This window comes from Cylas formicarius, unplaced genomic scaffold (assembly GCF_029955315.1).
Source record: "Cylas formicarius isolate icCylForm1 unplaced genomic scaffold, icCylForm1.1 PGA_scaffold_3__17_contigs__length_32017465, whole genome shotgun sequence".
Taxonomy (NCBI): domain Eukaryota; kingdom Metazoa; phylum Arthropoda; class Insecta; order Coleoptera; family Brentidae; genus Cylas; species Cylas formicarius.
Genome location: NW_026844326.1, coordinates 30,105,424 through 30,127,565, shown reverse-complemented (window position 1 = coordinate 30,127,565; position 22,142 = coordinate 30,105,424). Strand labels below are relative to the sequence as shown.

The 22,142-nt window shown below is 39.0% G+C and overlaps 1 protein-coding gene across 2 annotated transcripts; it reads left to right on the top strand.

The window, feature by feature from the left end:
- Positions 1 to 136: 136 nt before the first annotated feature.
- Positions 137 to 19,984, top strand: LOC132698951 (probable ribonuclease ZC3H12C). Of its 2 annotated transcripts, none has more exons than XM_060665294.1 (5): positions 137 to 730; positions 10,913 to 11,139; positions 11,785 to 12,330; positions 14,643 to 14,962; positions 16,444 to 19,984. In XM_060665294.1, exons 1-5 carry the CDS (start codon positions 518 to 520, stop codon positions 17,061 to 17,063), a joined length of 1,926 nt encoding a protein of 641 aa, XP_060521277.1. In that variant the 5' UTR covers positions 137 to 517; the 3' UTR covers positions 17,064 to 19,984. The 2 variants fall into 2 exon arrangements, with proteins under 2 accessions (XP_060521277.1, XP_060521278.1); XM_060665295.1 differs by lacking the exon at positions 137 to 730 and adding an exon at positions 6,807 to 7,106.
- Positions 19,985 to 22,142: the final 2,158 nt, after the last annotated feature.

Below are 22,142 nucleotides of genomic sequence, written 5' to 3'. Positions count from 1 at the left end.
TGATTTTATTGTGAAACCCTTTTATGGTTCAAATTTTCGTTCGTTTTCATATTAAACTATGTAAAATCAAAAATAACTTTATTAAGTGCATTATACTATTTATTTATAAATATATCATGCTTTTGGATAGCCCTGCGTATATAGATATGCCACACGCAGAACTTGCAGAGATCCCTCGTAACCTCGTGGAATAACGAACGATTGCACATGGAAGGGAATTGGCCGCGGCCCGCTTAAATCTCAACACATCAAAGATAATCGTCCGACGGAGAGTGCGGCGGCAACTTATATTTTAATTCCGTAAACTTTGGAAGTAGCTTTCTTTAATTTAGGACGATTCAAATATCGCGGTCGGCGCGGTACGTGAAGTCGCCGCGCGCGGCGCCACCGTCAAATAAAAATGTCATTGTTGTCGAACTTATTTGACCCGCAATAATAATCCGGGGCGAAAAAAAGCGTGAAATTTCGAGAAACGTTCCATCGCGGGGTTACGATGTGAACCCGGACACAGTCGAAGATGTCCCAAACGACGGTGGGTACGGTGAAAATCAAGTCGTCGTGCACTCACGTCCTCAAGGAAAACCTCGACCGGATTTCGGTGTTATTCGCCGCGAGTTTGACTGAAAAAAAACGGGCCAGCGACGGAACGGTGATCTTCGACGTTTTGTTATCGAGCCCCCCCGAGGACGTAGCCCGCACCGTTAGCGGCGATTTCGTAACGCGACTGCAGGTGAGTCTCTCAAATTAATCGGTGAAGTTTCTACCCAGTTTTCAAGTGGGCCAGCCGGATCGCTTCGACTAAAACGGATGTGACCCCCGCGGGAAAACGGGGCCACGTACACTTTTACTTTTGTTCCCGTGCGAGAATCCGTGCACACATCCTTTTTGAACAAGGTTAAGTTAATAAATATGGGTTCAAATTTTCGATACTCCCGTTCGTCCGAAAATGCAGCGTGAAAGGCGAGAGCCGCTTTTCGAAGGTTAGAGTTTATAAAAAAGGCGCATCCTGGTTCGAGTTTGTTGAATTGCAACATTCGGCGTATAATTTTATGCCTGCTGCTTTTTTTTTCTCTCTCTCAAACGTTTTAATTATGAACGCAAAGGTCGCGGATATACGGGGCGTTGGAAACATAACGTTTTTTCCGGTTTTGACGTCACTTTTGACGCGATCCGACGACGATTTGCAATGCAAATGTCCCTTGCAAAAACATAGGAGAAACGGCCGCCGTAATATTATATTTTAGGTGTGTTACCTGGCTTGGTACCTATTTCTGTGTTTGTTTGGGGACCCCCTCACGGTGCTGCGGTTCAGCGACCGTCCCGTTTGACCCGGATATCAGCATTTAGACGTTTGAGCTTCGTTATAAACCGGGAATAATTGGCTGAGGCTGTATCACATTTTCAAGTAATTCCAAAATAGTAAAAAAATATATTTTGGATTTGTATTGCTATTTTTGTTAAGTCTATAGCATGTAGATTACATCGCAGAAAACATACATTGGAAATACTATATTGATTATGCTTTATTTTTTGAAAATATTTACTGGTGCGTGAATGCACCACTGGTTTTATCTGTGAAACAAAACTTTGTTATTGCAAGTCTAGACAAGTCAATGCATGTAGAATAAACATCCAACAATTATTAGGAATTAGAAGTGGCTATGGAGGAGTTCGTGATGGATGAGGACAATAACAACGAAAGTCGTAAGTATTATTTGGATATACGTATTCTTATGTATTGTAGCATTACATTCCTTGTAAATTTATGCTAAAAATAACGTGAAAAAATATTTACAGATCATATTGACGCGGTCTATATTCTACCCGATGTGGATACCTTGACTGACGATAACATAAATCTACAAGAATTTGGGGAACCAACCGATATAGTTGGAACTTTCGAGTTACATACAGCTGTACTTCAATAGTCCTGTAATATATCAACTACTGAACCTGAATGGGACTCATCCGATGATGAAACCCTGGAATTCAAAAGAAGACGTATGCTTTCTGCTGTTATGATAATCAAGGTCACCCCATGATTGTTCATGCTAATAAAGCCCGAAGGAGATGTAGAATCTGCCACAGCCACACAATTTACATTTGTAATAAGTGTAATGTGCATTTACATACTTCATGCTTTGTAAAATATAACCAAAAATGAAACCGGGTGTGCGCTCACGCACCATAAAATATTATGCGTTTTTTTGTATCAAATCGGGTTCTATTGGGAAAGCAATCTACTTTTAGTTGTTTTCTGTCGAATTTGAACTTTCTTTTGTATATTTATGCATAAATTATATGTTACATCTTATGTGGTTCGTTTACGCACCAGTATTTTTTTGTATGGCTCGAGTTTTTTTTTGACACATGTAATGTATTCTTAAGTGCAACATAATAAATAATTTCAGAGCAAAAAAGTATTTTTTTATGCTTGGGATAATATGGGTTAAGCGTATACTTATTTAAGTATAATACGACCAAAAATATAATGCATGTCGGCGCCCTTAGCTTTAAATGGTCGATATTTTCCCATATTTCGTTTTGGGTGTTTGCAATGTTTATTTTTGACTCGTATTATTTATCGGCCTAACTGAAACAGTTATAATTCTGTCATTTGTGGACCCATGGGAACCCACTTTGCTATTTTCCGAAGTGAACGGAACACGAACCCGCTTTATAAAAGGGGACTGTCAGGACGCAATGACGTCATTGATTATTAAAAAAACTTATTTTCTCGAAAACCATTTACTATTTTCAAAAAAGTTTTGAACCAAGACCAAGACGCGTCAAAGATGGGATAATTTTATTTGAACAGTATCGTAAACCGTGTCGTGGGAGAGTTTCAGGTTTCGTCAATTATAGAGGGCACGAGATATTTGAAAAATATCAATCGACAACGCTATTATTTGTGCAAATTTTAATATTTACCGATGTTTGCTGTAACTTTGAAGTTCGACGAGATGTGAAGACGTTTTAGACGGGGTGCATGCACAATTAAATTACATCGATTTTGCCAAAGTAAAAGCACTACATTTTTGGTCGAAGTATAATGGTTTTCTTTGATAGGACGAACGTTTTCGAAGGAAACAAAAGGTGAATCGTAGTCGGTAATATTCCGATTGTAGGGAGTGTTGCGTTTTAACGGGCGGAATTCCCGCCAAACGAAACGTTCCGCGCGGAATGTTCGGGATTTTAAATTGATCGACCCAGATCGTAAATCGTTTTGGGAGTTTCCGATAAAATAGGCCCGGACAACCGGACGTCGTTAGTTTTAGAAATTAAGGTGTCGTTAATACCGAACACGTTTTGGCAAATCGATGAACGTTTGAAATTCCTGACGCTCATTGCCACACCGCAGAGGGGTTAACTACTTATTTAAGTTTTAAAAGGCAAGCAATTTAACGGTTTTATTCGCAATTTCGGAAATCAAATTGGCCGGGATCGAGGACGGTTTAGCAGCGAAGATTAACGATCGGGCGCGCGGACGTATCACGGCCCACTCGGCTCAAAAGATTTGACGCGAGTTGCTAAAGAATGTTCGCACCTCTTTTGAAATTCGACTTTGTTTTGAAGTCAACGTTCCTGATTTTTGACCACCCTCGCGCCGTTAGATCAAATTTGGTTATTTTTATTTAAAAAAAAAAGTTTTTATGAAAAAGGTTTAGTAAAAATTAATAATAATTGACTTTAAGTTTAGAAACGTTTATAAGTTGTACCTAAACATAAAAAAAATGCTTTTTTGCTCTGAAAATATTTGTTTTGTTGGAACTTAAGAATATCTACATTACATGTGTAAAAAAAACTCGAAATATACAAAAAAATACTGGTGCGTTAACGAACCACTGGGAAAAAAAATAAAATAATGTTAGTTTAGTAGTAAATATACAAAAGAAAGTTCAAATTTGACAGAAAACAACTAAAAGTGGATTGTTTTCCAAATAGAACCCGATTTGATACAAAAAAACGCATAATATTTTATGGTGCGTGAGCGCACCACGGGTAACACCCGGTTTCATTTTTGCAGATATTTTACAAAGCATGAAGTATGTCACATTACACTTATTATTATTATTCATTGTTAGTGTCCTCATCCATCACGATCTCCTCCATAGCCGCGTCTAATTCCTTTTGAGTCAAATACCTCGGAAATGCCATATTTTACGACCTGGAACGTTCACTGCACAAGGCATAGACTAATACTAAAGAAAACGCTAATTGTTGGATGTTTATTCTACATGCGCTGACTTGTCTAGACTTGCAATAACAAAGTTTTGTCTCACGGATAAAACCGGTGGTGCATTCACGCACCAACAAATATTTTCAAAAAATAAAGCATACTCTGTATAGTATTTCCAATGTATGTCTTCTGCGATGTAATCTACATGCAGACTTAACAAAAATGGCAATCCAAATCCAAAATATTTTTTTTACTATTTTGGATTTACTTGAAAATGTGATACAGATTTATGTACCGATTTTGTTAACTTTTGAAGTCATATATAAGATGTTTCCTTTACACATAAATTAGCAATTTCTACGGTTGTATGTTCTTAAATAGTGATAATAATAAATTTTCTAAATGGATGTGCAAAAATATTTCCTGGATGTGACAAAAAAAATCATAGAGTAGGTGGCGCATTAACGCACCACTTGGACAAAATGCGTTAAGGTGCCTTACCCCAATAAGTACGACACCGAGATAAAAAATTAGATACAAAAAGTGTTTCGTTGGGCCAGGATGGGTTGTCTAATTTAAAAAACTCGATTTTTTTAAATGGAGGAACTTTCATTAGGTATCATTTGATATATATATATATATATATATATATATATATATATATATATATATATATATATATATATATATATATATATATATATATATATATATATATGACTTTTATTACAAAAATTGGGAGTTTGGAACAGCTCGTGTAATTTAGTTTAAATCTAACTAACAATTTTTTGTTACTACTACACCACTAGTGTTGGGGCTGGTCAATTGAACTACAGTCGAAACTTTATATAGCGAAATTGATGGTACTGATTTTTTTTCGTTATAAAGGGATTAGGCACTTGAAAAATAACAATGTGTGCGTACGAGGTTAGCGCCATAATTTCCCGGCCTGACATAGATGCAGCTCGAGTATCACTTAGTAGGCTGCGAAAAAAACATTAAAGTCTTGCGTCAAATAGTTTTTTATTGACAGCATTTTAAACAAGACGTGTCCGAAAAAATGTCGCAAATTGATTACAGAGCAGTCATATAGTTTTTGACAAATGAAAGGTTAGCACCTAAAATTATTAAAGAAAGGCTGGATGGTGTGTACGGCCAAAGTTCTCCTTCGTATTCTGTAGTGAAAGAATGGGCAAAACGTTTTCGAATCGGGCAGGAGTCCCTTGAAGATGATTCAAGAACTGGTCGACCAGTGGAAGTTACAACGGAAGATATTGTTGCGAAGAGGTGGTATTGAAAAATCGACGTTTAAAGGTCAAGGAAATCTCAGAATGAATGAAAACCTTTCGGCTATTCAAAAACAACGCCGTGTCGAGGGTGCGCGGTCTTTTTTGGAACTGTTTGGGTCGGGACCCAAGCCTGCGATAGAAACTATTGTGACGGGAGATGAAACTATGGTTCTCTATTATGACCCTCTATCGAAAATAGAATCAATGGAGTGGCGTCGTAAGAGTGGAGCACCTCCAAGAAAATTCCGAGTTTGCCAGTCAACAAAAAAGGTGATGGCCACGATCTTTTGGGATTGTGAAGGAATTCTTTTGATAGATTTTAAAGAAACTAATACTACTGTCAGTGGTAAATATTATGCAACATTATTACATAAATTGCGAGACTGCATACGTGCAAAACGTCGATGAAAATTGACCTGTCCATACTGCTGGTGTTTCACAAGCTGCCATTTTAGAGTGTGCGTGCCAACAGATAGATCATCCTCCCTATAGTCCAGATATGGCCCCCAGCGACTATTATTTGTTTGGATATTTGAAAAAGGACGGCGGTTTAACGACGAGGTTAAGTTAAAAGAGGCTGTTTTAGCTGATTTTGCGGACAAACCAAAGGAATATTTTTTTAAAGGGATTGAGTTGTTAATAAAGATATGTAATAAGTGTATTGAAGTTAAGGGGGATTATATTAAAAAATAATAAAAAATTCTTTGTCTGTTTTGTTTCTTTCATATTCACTCCGGGAAATATTGGCGCTGCCCTCGTGTGTGTTCTATGATATTTAATTATTTTATATACATATTTTAACATCTACTGCGGAACATTTTTTTAACTGTTAAACTAAGTTCAAGAAAAGTTATTCAAGTTTTCCTAAACAAATATTTGACCCTTCCCCCTCCCTTAATTTGACGAGACGGAAAAAATTGTCCAAACAAAAAGTTTCCTTATCTAGAGTAGATTACGTTAGAACTTATTTTGATATAGGTCAATTTGGAATATTTTTGAGAAAAGCCGTTTTTTTCTATTTTGCAGTACTTGAAAATAATTTCCAGCTTCCTGATTAATTAACGGGACCACCCGGTACAACAGTTCGGTAGGTCGCGGGTAAAATTGTCTTGCGTCCCTCGTATCTCGCGACTCTCGCGGCCAGGTCCGGTTCGTATTTTTCATTCATTTCGTCGGTGACCTCTAGAAAGAGCGCGCTTCGCGGGGTGGCGGGCGGTGAAACTCGGCCGAAAAAATTCTACGCGCGACAGGCATCGCCAAATCGAGATCTCTCTAGACGGCTTCGCGCGCACGCGCGCGCTCAAACGGTCTCTTTCTCTTTTGCCTAACATCCGGTTGGCCTGGGCCGCTCGCGATCTTCTTCGTTGTATCGCGCGCCCGTTCCAGTCAGTCCGCGAACGTAGTCGTCGAAGGTTGCCGTGACGCACGCTCTCCGTTTCGAATCGAAAACGTAAATAACGTATAGTTATGCGGTGCGACGCGAGGCGGCCGACAACGGGCGGACGTAAATAAAACATGTCACGCGACAATTGCGATCGGTTTTCGTTCGCTTCGCGACCCGGACGTCGTCGTCGAATTTTTGCTGACCGCAGTTCCGGGTACGCTCGGGTCGAGACATGACAGTTACGTTCGGCGAGGTTAGTTGCCTTTTTCTGTTTAATTAGTTAAGTGAACGAAGGTGGCTGTGGCGGCGACGTCACGTTTACCGTCGTTGCCGTGGCAACTCGGAGGGGGTGAGTTTCGGTGACGGAACATAGATTGGACGAACGTTGCCAACTTTGGGGGATTGCTACATAAAGCTGTCGTGCGTTTAAATAATTCTAACCCCAATTTTGATATTTATGTTATTATGACGCATTCTCGAAGAGGCGAGTTATTTTTCCCCGTCTTTGAGTTTTATACAGGGCTCTTTCTAATTGAATGTCAAACGTCCTAAAACGCATTATTTAGTGAATTCTTTACACCAGTGGCGGACGTACGAAAGTTCACACGTCTGTTTTGGCAGACATTGATTTCTCTTAAAATTAAAATTCCAGTCATTTGTAAAGAAATTTAATTTGCTGATTTTTTCATTCCGATTTGCGGTTTTCAGTAATTAGCCACCGACTGTCTCTGAACAAATAATATTTAGGTCGCCATTGTGATGGTGCAGACTGAATATGACGATCTTCCGCTGAGCCAGCGGTTGGAAAAGCACCAACTATATCCAGAATTCGGCTACGATAAAAGTATCCGATTAATGGATGAATACATGATTTTAGTTTTAGCAGCTATGTTAATATTGACAGTGATATTGTAAAAAGTTGATCAAATTGTGGAGTCTGTAATTTCAAACGTGTTATTGAGTGATGACGAAGAAGACAATCATGACAGTTCGGCGAAAACCTGTAATAATGGCGACGTTCCAACCTGTGCCGAAATAACAAGATTGCTTTCGAAAAATCGTCACAAATAGCGCGAATCAATAAATAATAAATAAAAAAAAGTCGCTTCAAAAAAAAATTCAAAAGTAAAAAAAAAATCGCGTTATTTTATTGCTCCCAATTTAAAGAGTCTAAATGCGGGTCCAGACTTTCTACTTCTCACCCAAATCTGAAATCGCAAATACAAATTTGGAGTACTCATTATGTTTTTTAATATTGCACGGAATATCGCGAACACCCTGTACAATACTTAAAAATCGATTTTAAATTTTTTTTAAATACTTCCCGACCCCCCAACCCCCCCAATTTCAATAAGTTTCGTTAGGACACCGAGCGGTATTCGTCTGCAGAATTTGAAGTCGATAGCTTCAAATTTCGTGTTTCATAGCAATGTTCAAAAAACATTCGAAAAACGCAAAAAAAAGATGGATGCCGCAGTCAAGCTTATGTTGCAGTTCCAACAGTTGGTGGCGATCCCATAGGACCTACCGTTACCGAGATATATAAATTTTTATACGAGTAGATACTTTCGAAAAGTTCGATTTTTCGAAAGTAACAAGAAAACTGTCGGAAACGTGTATGTAATTTTCTGGAATCACGCGAAATTTACCCAATTACCCAGTAGTTCGTGTCCAATCATACTCCGTAATAAATAACCGCAAATGTGCAACGGAAAATGTAGAGATTTTAACATTTTACTGCATGTGGACGAAAACAAAATCATTGATAGGGGAATTCTTGGACAAGCTGCAAAATAATCATCGAACCACAATGTTGCGCACATTAAAAAAACGCAAATATTTTTCCTGTATATGCGAAAAGCACCAGAAGCTCCGGGAAGGCGACGAAGACAGAAATGGGGCGAAAAGCAAATAATGAGGATTTTTCTAAAAAAAATTGTTTCAAGTAAATGTTACGGTGGAAATTTGGGCCATTTTTTATTGACTATAACCTCACTACAGAAATCTAAGCTTAAACAAATTATTATCATCAATAAAAACAAGAACAATATAGAATGGCAATAAAGATATGGAATAGTCTTACCAGTAAGATGATTTATCTTTATTGTTATGTTTAAACTCCTACGTCAACTTCACCGTAGATTTGGGTTCGGGTCTTCATTTTCTCCGATTGCTCCCCTACTCTTGGTGGCAATATACTCACCACAACATCCTTGGTTTTTTCTAATTTATTTTCTTCCGCAATTAATAGTTATGTTCGATGCCGTTGTAGACGCTAGGGCCTTCTCGCTAACAATTTTATTTTAGAAAGGTGTCGGTGAACAACCGTTATTATAATCGGGTGTAGATCTTTTTTGTACAAAATTTGATTCGTGGTGTAATTCGTGAAACTACGAGGTTAGCGCCAAAATTTCCCTGCCTGACATAGATGCAGCTCCAGTATCACGATAAAACTTCTTCTGTCTTCTTTCAAATATGTATCTTAGTAGCCTTGCGTCAGACTGTATACGTGCAAAACGTCGATGAAAACTGACCTGTCCACACTGCTGGTGTTTCGCAAGCTGCCATTTTAGAGTGTGCGTTCCAACAGATAGATCATCCTCCCTATAGTCCAGATATGGCCCCAGCGACTATTATTTGTTTGGATATTTGAAAAAGGACTTACGTGGACGGCGGTTTAACGACGAAGTTGAGTTAAAAGGGACTGTTTTAGCTCATTTTGCAGACGAACCAATAGAATGTTTTTTTGATTAATTAAATTAAATCATCAGCGAAATATCTAGTTTCCTTGTTAAAACCCTCTCGACACCTTCCATCTAAAATAAAAATTATGGAATCGCTACGTCGATGATACTTTTGTATGTAATCAATTCTTCTATAGAAATCTATAAGCAACCTAACAATCTTGACCGCGACTCGGGTCTTTAATTGTCCGACCAATATGGGAATCAGTAATTCGAGGCGGCGTTTATTTCATTCAAGCTCTGAAGAAGTTCGACTCAACAATAACCGACGCAGGAGGAATCCAGAAGTTTTGTGGTCTGTGGAAGATTGTTTGAGTTTACAATATGCTTCAACCAAGGCCAACCAAGATGTGTTATGATCCCAGAAAGCCGAATTTTTCGATCGTCGGTGTATATGTTATATATCATATTTGTTTATATCTCGATAGGTGGATTTATTGTAATGGCGAGGTGAAATCGACTATCTCACGTTCGTCAGTTTGCCAATTTGAAACTTTTACGGAGTTTCGAGAGAAATCAAAAGATTGCGCAACGCGACTCGATCAGACTCGTCGTCGATTTTCCGAAGACGATTTCGTCGAACCGTTTTGAATATTGCACGGGATAGAAGGAATTCGGCGGCTTTTGGATCGTCACGCGAAACCGCAGACTTTCCACCGTTTCTATCGAAACAATTACGGTCGATTTTGTTTATAAATCGCTGCCATCAAACCGGAATCCCGATAGTAAACAAAGGGGTTTTATTGTCTTTTGTTTGTATAGGTTGTCTCTCAAACTTCCCTATTTGCGTTTCTTTTCTAATTCTGGGTTCAGTGACTCGAACAGGGATAGGTTTACGGCTCTGTAAGCAAGAGAGTTGATAACCGTTGATTGTCGGGCCGTGCGCGTAGGTTTTCTGAAAACAACAACAATGTTAAGTCTTCTTATTCTATTTCTATTGGTAAGAATATATAAGAATGGGAAGTTATTATTAGTTTCTAATTCAATTGTAGGCCAAATAATAGAAGTGTCATCAACGTCTACATTAATCACCTAAAATATTTTGTAATAACGCTAGCAAATAGTTGCCTCAAAAGCTATGCGCTCTTCGGGCAATTTCCCGAAGAATTTTTCCTAAAGTCGTTTTGCGTTTTCGTGGGTATGTAGCCGTACCGGTCGAAAAGCAGCGGTATGACGTCACGATCATTCCCGCGCCTTTGGCGGGTGTCGTTTAAAAGGCCCATGCAACTTAAATATATTGCATTTTGAGATTTGATATTGAAATAAATTTAAGAAAATATACGTTAAAGTTCCGTATTCCTGTGTGGTTTTTCAGAAATATGTAGATGGTTTATGCTCGGAGGGTTGCGTCGCCGCCGGTACCGTAGCAGCTGGCGAAGACTCTAGCTACGATTCGGACTGCGAGGGTTCGTACGACGTGCCGGGTGGCGTAGCCTCGGGCGGCCACCAGGATGTCTCGCGGACAGTCAGCGACACCCTGGCCGCCGAATACGCGGAATACGTTCAAGGGGCCCAGGACACGACGGCGGGCTACACCGCGAGGTAAATTTGGACGCCTTAAAAAGTATGGTCTGTTCATAGATATAAGAAAGTGACCATTTGCTTTTGAATGGGATTATCCAAGGGTGGTCATTGACATACAATGCAACAAGATCATTGCCTATAGTTTCGGAATTTAAATTCAGGTAAAAATGTTTTTCCCCGTGTTAACTCAAATGTCCGCAAACTTATAGAAACCGAAGTTTTTAACATCTCTCCACAAAGTTAGGCAAATTCTGTTAAACATATAGTAAAAGCAGAACAATCGTATGTCCATATTGCAAATAATATAGAACAAATAATAATTAGAACATTATGTGAAAATTTTAAGTAATTTAAGTAGGTAATGAAAATAATTTGTAATTTTATTTTAGATTTAAACATAAATACATAAATAAATCAATAAGTATTGTTTAGTATATGTCCTAACAAAGTACGGACCTGTTCGGCCATATTTCATCCTTCCAGCTTGCCCGCACTTTCTTATATCTATGAACAGACTTTACCCCTGGCATTACGCGAAGGGGCTAAAATTGCGCAAATAACCAAATTTTGGTTAATTTTTGAGGTAGTCCCTCACCCCCTTCGCAATCGTTATCAAAAATCGATTTAAAAAAGAAAAAGTTCACCAACGAAACCACCGTCCAGGGTCGAATTCGCCTTGAAACTGGGCTACACGGAGCGGCACGTGCAGGCCGCCCTTCAAAAATTGGGCCCGTCGCCCACCCAAAACGAACTGCTCGCCGAACTGATCAAACTGGGCGCGCAAAAGGGCGGCTCGGGCGACAGTAGCCCCACCGAGAGCCCTACGTCGGACGTAGGGCTTTTGGACGTCGCCGGCGATCACCACCACGGTCTGAGGGCGGTCGTAGTCGACGGTAGCAACGTCGCGATGAGCCACGGCAACAAGGAGGTGTTCTCGTGTCGCGGCATCAAGATCTGCGTCGATTGGTTTAAATCGCGTGGCCACAAGAACATCACCGTGTTCGTGCCCAAATGGCGCAAGGAGGGCCCCCGATGCGACAACCCGATAAAGGACCAGGAGATTTTGGCCGAACTCGAGAGGGAACGTTTGCTCGTGTTTACGCCGTCGCGATTGGTCGGCGGGAAACGGATGGTTTGTTACGACGACCGGTACATTTTGAAACTGGCCGCGCAGACGGACGGCGTAGTCGTCAGCAACGACAATTATCGGTGAGCGGGCGGGGCCTGCGCTTATCTTTTCTCGGGAACTGATTTTAGAAGGAAAAAAAAGTTTGTGCGAAGGTTTTATGGTTAAAATTAAATTTTAAAATTTATTTTCTATACCGGGTGACGTAAAAAAGTGGGAGCACCCTGTGAGGTTTAAACAGCTTGAGATGGCGATTGCTATAGGCTGAATGACGAATTTTACGTGTATCAACTTTCTTATTTTAAATGGAACAGCTGGTATTCTACTTCATTTTTGAATTCTATACAAAATTCTAGACATATTTTGTTATAATGTTCTATACCTAAGTCTAACCGTTGCGATACCTGCCAATTTCTTCATTCGAAAGTATTCATTTCGTAAGTCTTGTTGTAAACAAAGGACACAAATAACGGATTTCCTAAGAAATTTCGATACATATTAATACAGGGTACGCGAAAAATAAAATTGAAGAAAAAACCTTTTTTTTTTAGTTTTGTAATCTTGTCATATTTGGTATAAAAAATTAAGGCAATTTTATATGAGGTTGTATATGCCTAATATTTTTACTTTTTAAAATGTTTCCTTTTAAACATTTATCTATAACAAATAATATGCGGTGCCATTTAAAATAAGAAAGTTGATATTCGCCCACGAAAAATGAAACACCCTGTATATACAATATTAAAATAAAACGAGGACCGCATTGTTTTTCTATAGTGCTCCTGCTGACCACTATAGAACTTTCGCAAAATCAATTTTATCGTGCGTGCCCCTTGTATAAAGTGGCTTCGAACTTTGGTCAATGTAAATATTTGTACTAATAATAACGATTACAATTTTTTTTTTATGATGGACGAAACTCGTAAATAGAAAATTATAGCTCGCGACACAGTATATGATACTGTTTAAACCAAATTATGTCATCCGCTGCCGTTTTTTATTTACAACCCAAAATTTACCATAAAAAAATGGAAAATTTCAAGATTTTTTAGATTTTTTGCGCATAACCAAAATAACCCGTATATACTTTAAAAAATATTCGAAGTAGAAGTTACAGGCCCGATTCTCCCACATTTCTTGATAATGACGTCATCAAGGCTAAATTAAACGCGAGAAATAGACAGATTTTTCATATGGTTTTTTACTAATATCGCGATCAGCGTATATGAGAGACAAAAACCGTACATACAAAAATTGTAGCTCTTGCTAATAATTTACTTCGAAAAAAAATTTTCAGGGTCTTTTAGACTTTTGTCTATAATTAAAAAACCCTGTATATAATCAAAAAATAAAAGTGAAAGTACGGGATCTTCCGCATCTCCCCGGTTCAAGAATTTTACCAATCGTGTTAATGGTTTTCAAAAAACCTTTTTTTTTTCTGGGAGTCAAAATAAACCAAAAAAAAAGTTCAAAAATTCTTCGCGATATTTGATGGCGCCCAGTTTCAACAGTTTAAATGTGGGTGTGGAATTTCACCTCCCTGCCCAATTTGAAGCCGGTAGTTGCAAATTTAAGGCACTTGATATATTTCTTAATGTAGCACGGGATATCTTGAACACCCTGTACAATAGATGAAAACGATAAATACAACAAAAAATTATTGTGGTTTCCCGAAAAGAATATCGATTATTTCTGAAAAACTACTATCCAATCAGGTAAGAAACTATGATTTTTATTTCAAGCATTTTTTTTCGATTATATACAGGGTTTTTCAAGTGTATGGGCAAAAATTAACAAGGCCTGAAAATCAAAATTCAAACATAACCTGTCATGTAGCCAGTTTCGAGGGCTACAATTTTTATTTTTTATGGTTTTCGTCTTATCACACACGCTTCTGAACATATTTGCGCAAGTCGTTATGTGTCGCGTTCAATCTAGACCCGATGACGTCATTTACTATCACCACGTACTGCATCGTTTCAAAAAAGCAAGTATCTTCTCGAAAACCTTGCACGCCATTGTAATGGGCGAAAAATCTAAGATTCTAACAATCGCCTTTTTCGTAGATAAAAATTGTCAGCCGTGTACGCAGTGTACACCACATATTTCGAAAAATATCATTGGAAATCGCTATTACTAGTGAACAAAGTTTTATATTTACCAAAATTTGCCGTAACTTGGAAGTTCAGCACTTTGTGCAGGGCGCAAGCACAATAAAATTACATCGGTTGTCCCCCTAGGACGAGAAGCCTTTAAAATGCCCGGCTACATAGGGACCTTGTAGGCTGCTTAGCTACTTGCTTATGTTTTAAGGGCAGAGAATAGGATAAAGGGCGCTTAAACAAAAAAAAAAGTTAAAAATAAATATTTATTTGTCGGGCGTGCGCGTTTGCAGCGACCTCTGCCAGGAGAGCGTCGAGTTTCGCAAGGTGGTGGAGGAACGCGTCCTCATGTATTCGTTCGTCAACGATCACTTCATGCCGCCGGACGACCCGCTGGGCCGCTCGGGCCCCACGCTCGATAATTTCCTAAGGGCGTCCCCGCGCAAGGGCGACGTCGCGGGCACGCCGCCCCCGCCGCCCTGTCCCTACGGGAAAAAGTGCACGTACGGCAACAAGTGCAAGTACCATCATCCCGAAAGGGGGCCGCTACCGCACAAAAGCGTCACCGAGAGGCTGTCGGAACACGCGCAACGCCACCTGCAGGCCCGTGAAGGTAAGTCATGAACTTGCGTGCATATAACCAGACCAACCAGATAAAAAAAATATTTGCTGTTCGAAAGACAATTTAATATGCGAGTTTAAATTGGTTAAAATTTATTTCTGCTTTTTAATAACTGCAATACTCAAATTACCTTTTTTTATTTAGTAAAAACAAATAGAGGGATTTTCTTAAACTAGTCCCGTCATCTGGCGACTAACGTCTTTATCGGGAGGTTCGACATTTTGAGGTTAGGATTTGGCGAAACAGTGTTGTTTGAGATAAATTTAAAAAAAATTGTCATATTTAAAAATGGAACTTAACCGGGAGCAATATTTTTTTACAACTTTAGACGTGGACTTTCGGAGTTAAAGCACCATCTAGGACTACCGTTTATCGCTGGTTTTCGGACTTAAGTCGTGGTCGTAGTTTTCTTAAGGATGAACTTCGTGAACGTTGTCCAAACAACATTGGTGCAGTGCGCAAAGCGATTTTTGCGGGATCGTCATGCGAGTCACCATAACATGACATGAACATTTGGCCGTTAAAAAAATTGTTCGCTTTGGATTCCACACAATTTGGCATCAGTGTTGCTTGGTCGAAGGAAATGCTAAAAAAATACGATCGCGGTGCTTCCAAACACGTCCACGATATCGTGACAGGTTATGGATCATGGATCTATGCATATGAACCTGAAAATAAGCAGCAGTCGATTGTGTGGGTCTTTCCGAAACAAAGCCTGTTTTTTCAGGAAAACCGGCCGGAAGTAGAAAAACCAACCGCCGAAGACGAATCACTCTCAATGCAAGAACTTTTTGAGCATTAAAAACGCCGATTCGACGAGCCATCCATCATATAGCCTTGATTTAGCACCTAACGACTTCTTTTTGTACCCATACATTAAGAATAAATTATGTGGGAAACGATTTTTGACGCCAGAAGAGGCGATTGATGCGTTTAAAAAGCATGTTTTGTAGGTGCCCGACTCGATGTGGGAAAAGTGTTTTGATGATGTGAATATTACAATTTAAAATTAATAGCCAAATTTTCTATGAATATACCTTTTAGCTTTAGCAGCACGAACCTCAGCAAAAGAAAAACTTTCGGTGTTTTGTATGCAAGATGTCACCATAAACATACCGAGTAAAGGTAAATTATCAGATTGACCTTTTAAAATATCGGCAACACAAGAAAATAAAAGCAAGCGACAGGATCAAGACTAAAATTAAATTTAGAACCACCAAGCGAACGCTTTGTCGTCCTCCTATGGCTTCTCTATGCTACCGTCCGGATAGCGCACAGCCTAACGCGCGGAGTGACGTCACAACCGGTTACAACCAACGATGATATCGCGTTTCAAAGGGGATTTAAATACTTGTTGCACAGAACTACGCATTCTTTCGTGAACTGCTTTCAGAAGCAATACTTTTCAAAAATAAAATTTTGTTCGAGTTGCCTATTGGTCGCCCCTACCGAGTGGTCGCTTTGTTTTGCAGGCGACATCCGAAAGAACCCGTTGGGTCGGACCCGGTCGAACGTCCCTCCTCCGAAAGAACCTCAGCAGCACGCGGTGGTGTCGAAGAGTCGCAGCGTCGATAACGTTGGCAATGTGGCGTCGTATCAGCCCGCGACGCCCGAGAGCAATCTCCACCGCAAGTTGCAACGACAACTCACGCTCAATCCGGGCTGCGACCCGCGGCTCGCGATCGCTCGCCGTTTTGCCTCGCCCGCTTCGTCGTACCCGCCGCCGCAGCCGCCCCCTTGGAACGAGCGACATCAGCACGTCACTCGTATCGCTTCAGCTCCCGATTCGTACCGCGGCGGGCAAGGAGGGTGGCCGCCCCAGCAGGCACCTGCGGCGGCGGCGGTTCCGCCCCCGCAACACCCCGTGCACCGCCTGTCCAGCTGCTCCGACTCGCAGCTGAACATGTGGCCGGCGGCGGCGCGGTGGGGCGGTCTCGTCGGTGTTCAGGAAGACGCTCGCAGGAAACTGCATTACCACCTGGCCGCTCTCTTTCCCGAAGAGCAGGTCGTGCAGGTGATGCAGATGTACCCGGACGAGACGAACGCGCAGAAAATCTGCGCGGCCATCCTCGCGATGTTCTCGAAAACGTAGGATGCGCGCGCGCGCGCGGTCGCAGGACATTATCGAGGTTAGGTTCCGGTAGACTTTAATAGTGCCACGTGGCCCATTAATAAAAGACGCCGGCCATATCTCAGGAACCATTAGTCCTACGACTTAACGAAAAGAATTTTTTTTTCAAGTTCATAAAATAGAAAAAAAAAACACGGTTTTCTCAAAAATATTCCAAATTAACCTATATCAAAGTTAGTTTCAACGTAATCTACTCTAGATAAGGAAACTGCTTTGTTTGAACCATTTTTTTTATCTCGTCAAATTAAGGGCGGGGGTCAAATATTGGTGTGGAAACAGTTGAAATAACATTTTTTTGGTCGATCCGATTTCGACGAATTTGGTTTAGTTTTACAACGTGTTTATAGGAGCTTCGACTGGCGCGTCGATATTAGTTCTTTTACGAGTCGGATTTTCTCAAAAATTTCAAATATAGTGGTATAAATATGGACGAGGTGTAAATTAAAATTTATTTAAAAATACTTTTTTAGGTAGCTATAATAAATGCAGTATTGGAGATAACCGAGAGGTGACGTATTATGACGGGATGATAATTTATAGTAGAGGTTCGATACTACTTTTATTTTATATATAAAACATAATTGAAAGGAAATTAGGTTAGAGAGAATTATTTAGAAAATACCTCAATAAATTGACGTTTTCATCGTGCAACGTCCAAGCCTACTTAGTTGTTTTACCCTTTTCCCCACTACATGTAATGCATTAATAAATTATATTGACGATTCATTTTTTAACTATTATTATGAACAAATTACGACAAAATCAAATTTTACTCTAGTAGAAAATTAAGCATCCCAAGTCACATACTATTACTATGCTACTGTTGAAAAATATGTTTAATAAACATATTTTTATTTATTTCATCACCATTATATTTGAAATTTTCGAGAAAATCATAAAAATAGCTGTTTTCACATGAAGCGCTCGTGAGAGAATTAATCTCGTGATATAGCTAGAAAAAAATAGTTGAAACAAAAAAGGCTGTTTATCTAGAGTAGATTATGTCAAATAATTAATTTTTATATATGTTAATTTGGGATATTTTTCAGAAAACCCGTTTTTTCTATTTCACAGTAGAAGTTACGCCCCCTAGTGGCCATTTTATGAATAATTTTTTTTTCTACGTTGTAGGAATAACGGTTCCTGAGATAAGGAGGGCGTCCTTTATTAATGGGGCACCTGGTACATCCATATTTCGTGTTGCCCTGCCTGGTGGGCGGGGCGTAGTTAAGGATCTTTGTAGCCTTCATATTGAAGAGTGTGGGCGCAGTAAAGGCGCGTAAATTTCACGTTAGTTAGATAATATATTGTTACGTATAATCAAACGGTGGGCGGGGCCCTCGGAGGTCGCGTTTAACGCTATAACGTGTATTATAACGGGTTAAGTCGATACTGTGTATCTCTAGTAAAATTGTTGCAATTTTTGAATTACTATAGTCTAGGCGGCGACATATGCCGCCGCGTTTGATATTTCGACTTTTGGCAGCCTCGCGGTAGCGAATCCGGCCGGAAGGACTCGTTCGATATTAAGTCACTCGACTTAGTCTAAATAAGTCGAACGCCCTAATCCGGTTCCGAGAGGCCAAATTATATTTGCCTGCTGCATAATTCCATTTAGAACAACTCAAAAGTATCAATTGTCTTGATGTTTCAAGATCATACATACTGTTTCGTAAAAGTCGCACTGGCTTATAATTCTTTGGCGATATCATGATTTATAGTGCTACCAAGGAATTTCAGGTCGTGAACTTGCTCAGTCGGCCAGTTGTCTATAGTTGGTTGACATAATGTTATAATCCATAATCTTTGCTGTTGTCACTTTCTCAGGAAATGAAACTCTTCTTCTTCTTCTTCTTCTCGGATTTCCATCTTCTGTCAAAGATTGGAAATCTTCATGGCAATGGGGGCCTTCTTGACAATCTCTCTAAATACCCAGTCTACTTGTACAATCTGTTGTAACGAGCTATATCTTGATACTAGGTATTCAAGTTTCCTATTTTTGATTGTTACAAGAATTTACGGCTCACATCCCATCCTTTTATATATATGATGATATGATATATGATGATAACCAGTACCAAATTTGAAACTGGGTATTCCCATCCTTTTATAAACCTCAACGTTTGGGATTGTTTCTGTCCGCCATATCTTCAAAATCCTTCTATAACACCATTTGATTAATTTTAGCTACTATGCCTTCACACAATATAAAAGGTTAGAGAATACGTAGCACCGAAACACGCAGTAAAGAAAGTAAAGAACTTTTTAAGCCCGACTGACAAACGCTGATCGTGCAGTTTAGTTTCAATTCGTGTTTTTATCTATTTGATTCAGTAACGACCATAAATTTAGTTTTGTTAAGTTGATTTTTAGACCGTATTCGTTTTGCAAATCGACGATGCTATCTATCATAATAACTATATCATATAAACTCTGAATAAATATTAAACAGCACCGTCTGACTTCCTTCGGGATATTAATTTCCCGTTTCAAGGCACTCTGGCAGATTGTCCTCGGTAGAAATCAGATATTTTCATGTTTGATGTTATCATGTATAGCCCATGTTAAGTCTTAATTCGTATCCAGGCGTTCTCAAGTGGAGATGTTTTAGTCTCGCAGCTGTTACACATATTCTAGTGACCATGATTTTTGGGAATGAGTCCTGTTTTATGTTATTAAACGGAAATTGAACACTTGTCTAGCAGTTCTACGACATCGCAGTCTACTTCATCAATAAATCTATAGTTGAGTTAATATGCAGTAGTATGTACCTTGCCTTCAACTACTTGGTCCTTCGAGCCGGATTCGAAAGAGCCGAAGAACGGTTGGGCTACAAACTCTCTCACCGCGTTGCGTCTTTTTTTGAAAGGCAGTCGGTTGAAATATATAATTGTGTTGATTGTTATAACCTTTTTACATATGTATTTATTTTATAAAGTTTACGTCTAAACCCGAGATGTGTGTCCGTGATTTTTAGAATCCCGTCCCCTTGCGAATAATCCGAACGCGCTCGAGACACGCTACGATGAGGAAAAAATTGTTTTCCCTTTATTCACCATTAAAACATACTTTACAAGCAAAAAAAGGTACATTAGGTTTCGATCTAATCCGAAAGAGTATTTACGAGTAGTACGTGAGTCACTATACATATACACGTTGCCACAAATGGAAAAAGAACTGTATACAATTTTTTACAAGGTAAAGAAGTACATTATATACATCGCCATACATGGAATAGTTAATGATCGATCGAATCGATCCGATTTTTTGCCGAACGGTTAGTTAGCTTTTGCCGCGCGGACAACAGCTCGAGTAATACTGAAAAAAATTTGGCGCGACGCGCACGACTATGGAATTTTTTCAAAGTATAAGGTCGGGCGAGAGAGGAGTTTTATATGCACGTGTTTCGCGAATAACAAAAATACAGTGGACCGCATTTTTTTTTTTATACAATACATCATGACCAAGTAAATGTGCTTCCCATAAAATCTAAAAAAATATGGGAGACTACAAACCAACACATCTCTTTGAGTCCACGGACGCACAAGTGTGTGTGAATCAGAACCGAATTGTACGATTCCGAATAAAATTTTGCCGCCAAACCTGAACGCGTGTCTCTTCGGAAGATATCAAAATGTCTTGGTTAGTTGAAGTTACCACGGAACCATTATGTCAAACTGATATGGGATAATGGCGGCAAAGAAAAAATCAAAATCAAAAATGTCCCAAAATATTTGTGACGATATGATGGAATATAATAGATCATTTTTTAATAGCAATTGTTGAGACATAAAGTGTCGTCGGGATCCAAAGGGATATCACGATATAACAGTTATTTAAATAGCTTTTAAAAATTTCCTTTTTGTTTACCACTTCTGCCCAATATGAAAGGTGGCGATTATTTGGGATTACAGTGGAGTTCGGATATAGTCAACCCGTTTATTGTGAACACTCAATTATAATGAACACTTTTTGAAATATAACTCAAAAAGTCTCATAAGACAAACGTAAATTTTTACTGTTTATAGTGAACCCGAATATAGTGAAGTTTCGGATATGGCGAACTAAATTTCGTCAACATTAAGATACATTTTCCGAAAATTGAACTGAGGTGACTTTTACTTGATAAAAATCCATTTATCAAAATAAATAAGAACTAAAAGTTCAGATTTTCACGAAATTATATATTATGACACGACAATTGTTTCGACAACACCGTGTCTATCAAATTTTTTCATTTTTTTTTTACATTTGATAAAGGCACGGTGTTGTCGAAACAATTGTCATGTCATAATATATAATTTCTAGTTCTTCTTAGTTCTTATTTATTTTGATACATTTTCCGTTTTTAATGAACTTCCCGGGAGAAAGATTAAAGTACATAGCACATTTTTGTTATTGTTTTGATCTCAGTTGTGATTTAAATTTCGTGGAGAATATTGATGACAGATCTTCAAATGGAGGAGCAAAAACGAAAAGCATTCATTTAGAACGAAAAATACGTTATACAAAAAATTAAAAGTGGTATGAAACAAAGTGATATTTGTCTCCATTACCTGTGAATGTGAACGCAAGTTGTAAAACGCTCAGGAAGGCGTCAATAAGGGACACTTATAGCGGTTTACCCAAAAAAGAAAAGAAAATGTTTTCCTAAGTGGTCCAGTTCTTCAGCAAAAAGCAAGTGAAATGGGAAGTAAAATAATTAAGAAGAGAAATTGTATATCTGGAAAAAAAATTGTTGGTGAGTCTGCATCAGTTGATATGAATGTTGTGTTAATAACTGTCTCACAAGGCCTATGTGACCGGCCTTTTCTACAAACTAACCCCTGATGAGATATTGAAATTCCAAGGCGAAAGGTGTGCAGGTGGAAAATTATCCGAGGTTCGAATAACAGTTTCGGTTACTGCAAACATGTCTGGGACAGAAAAGAGAAAGCAGTTCGTTATCGGCAAATCAGTAAACCCCAGATGCTTTAAAAACAAGACCCTATCAGTCAAGTACAGGACAAACAGCAAATAGGGGACGACATCTGAGTTATT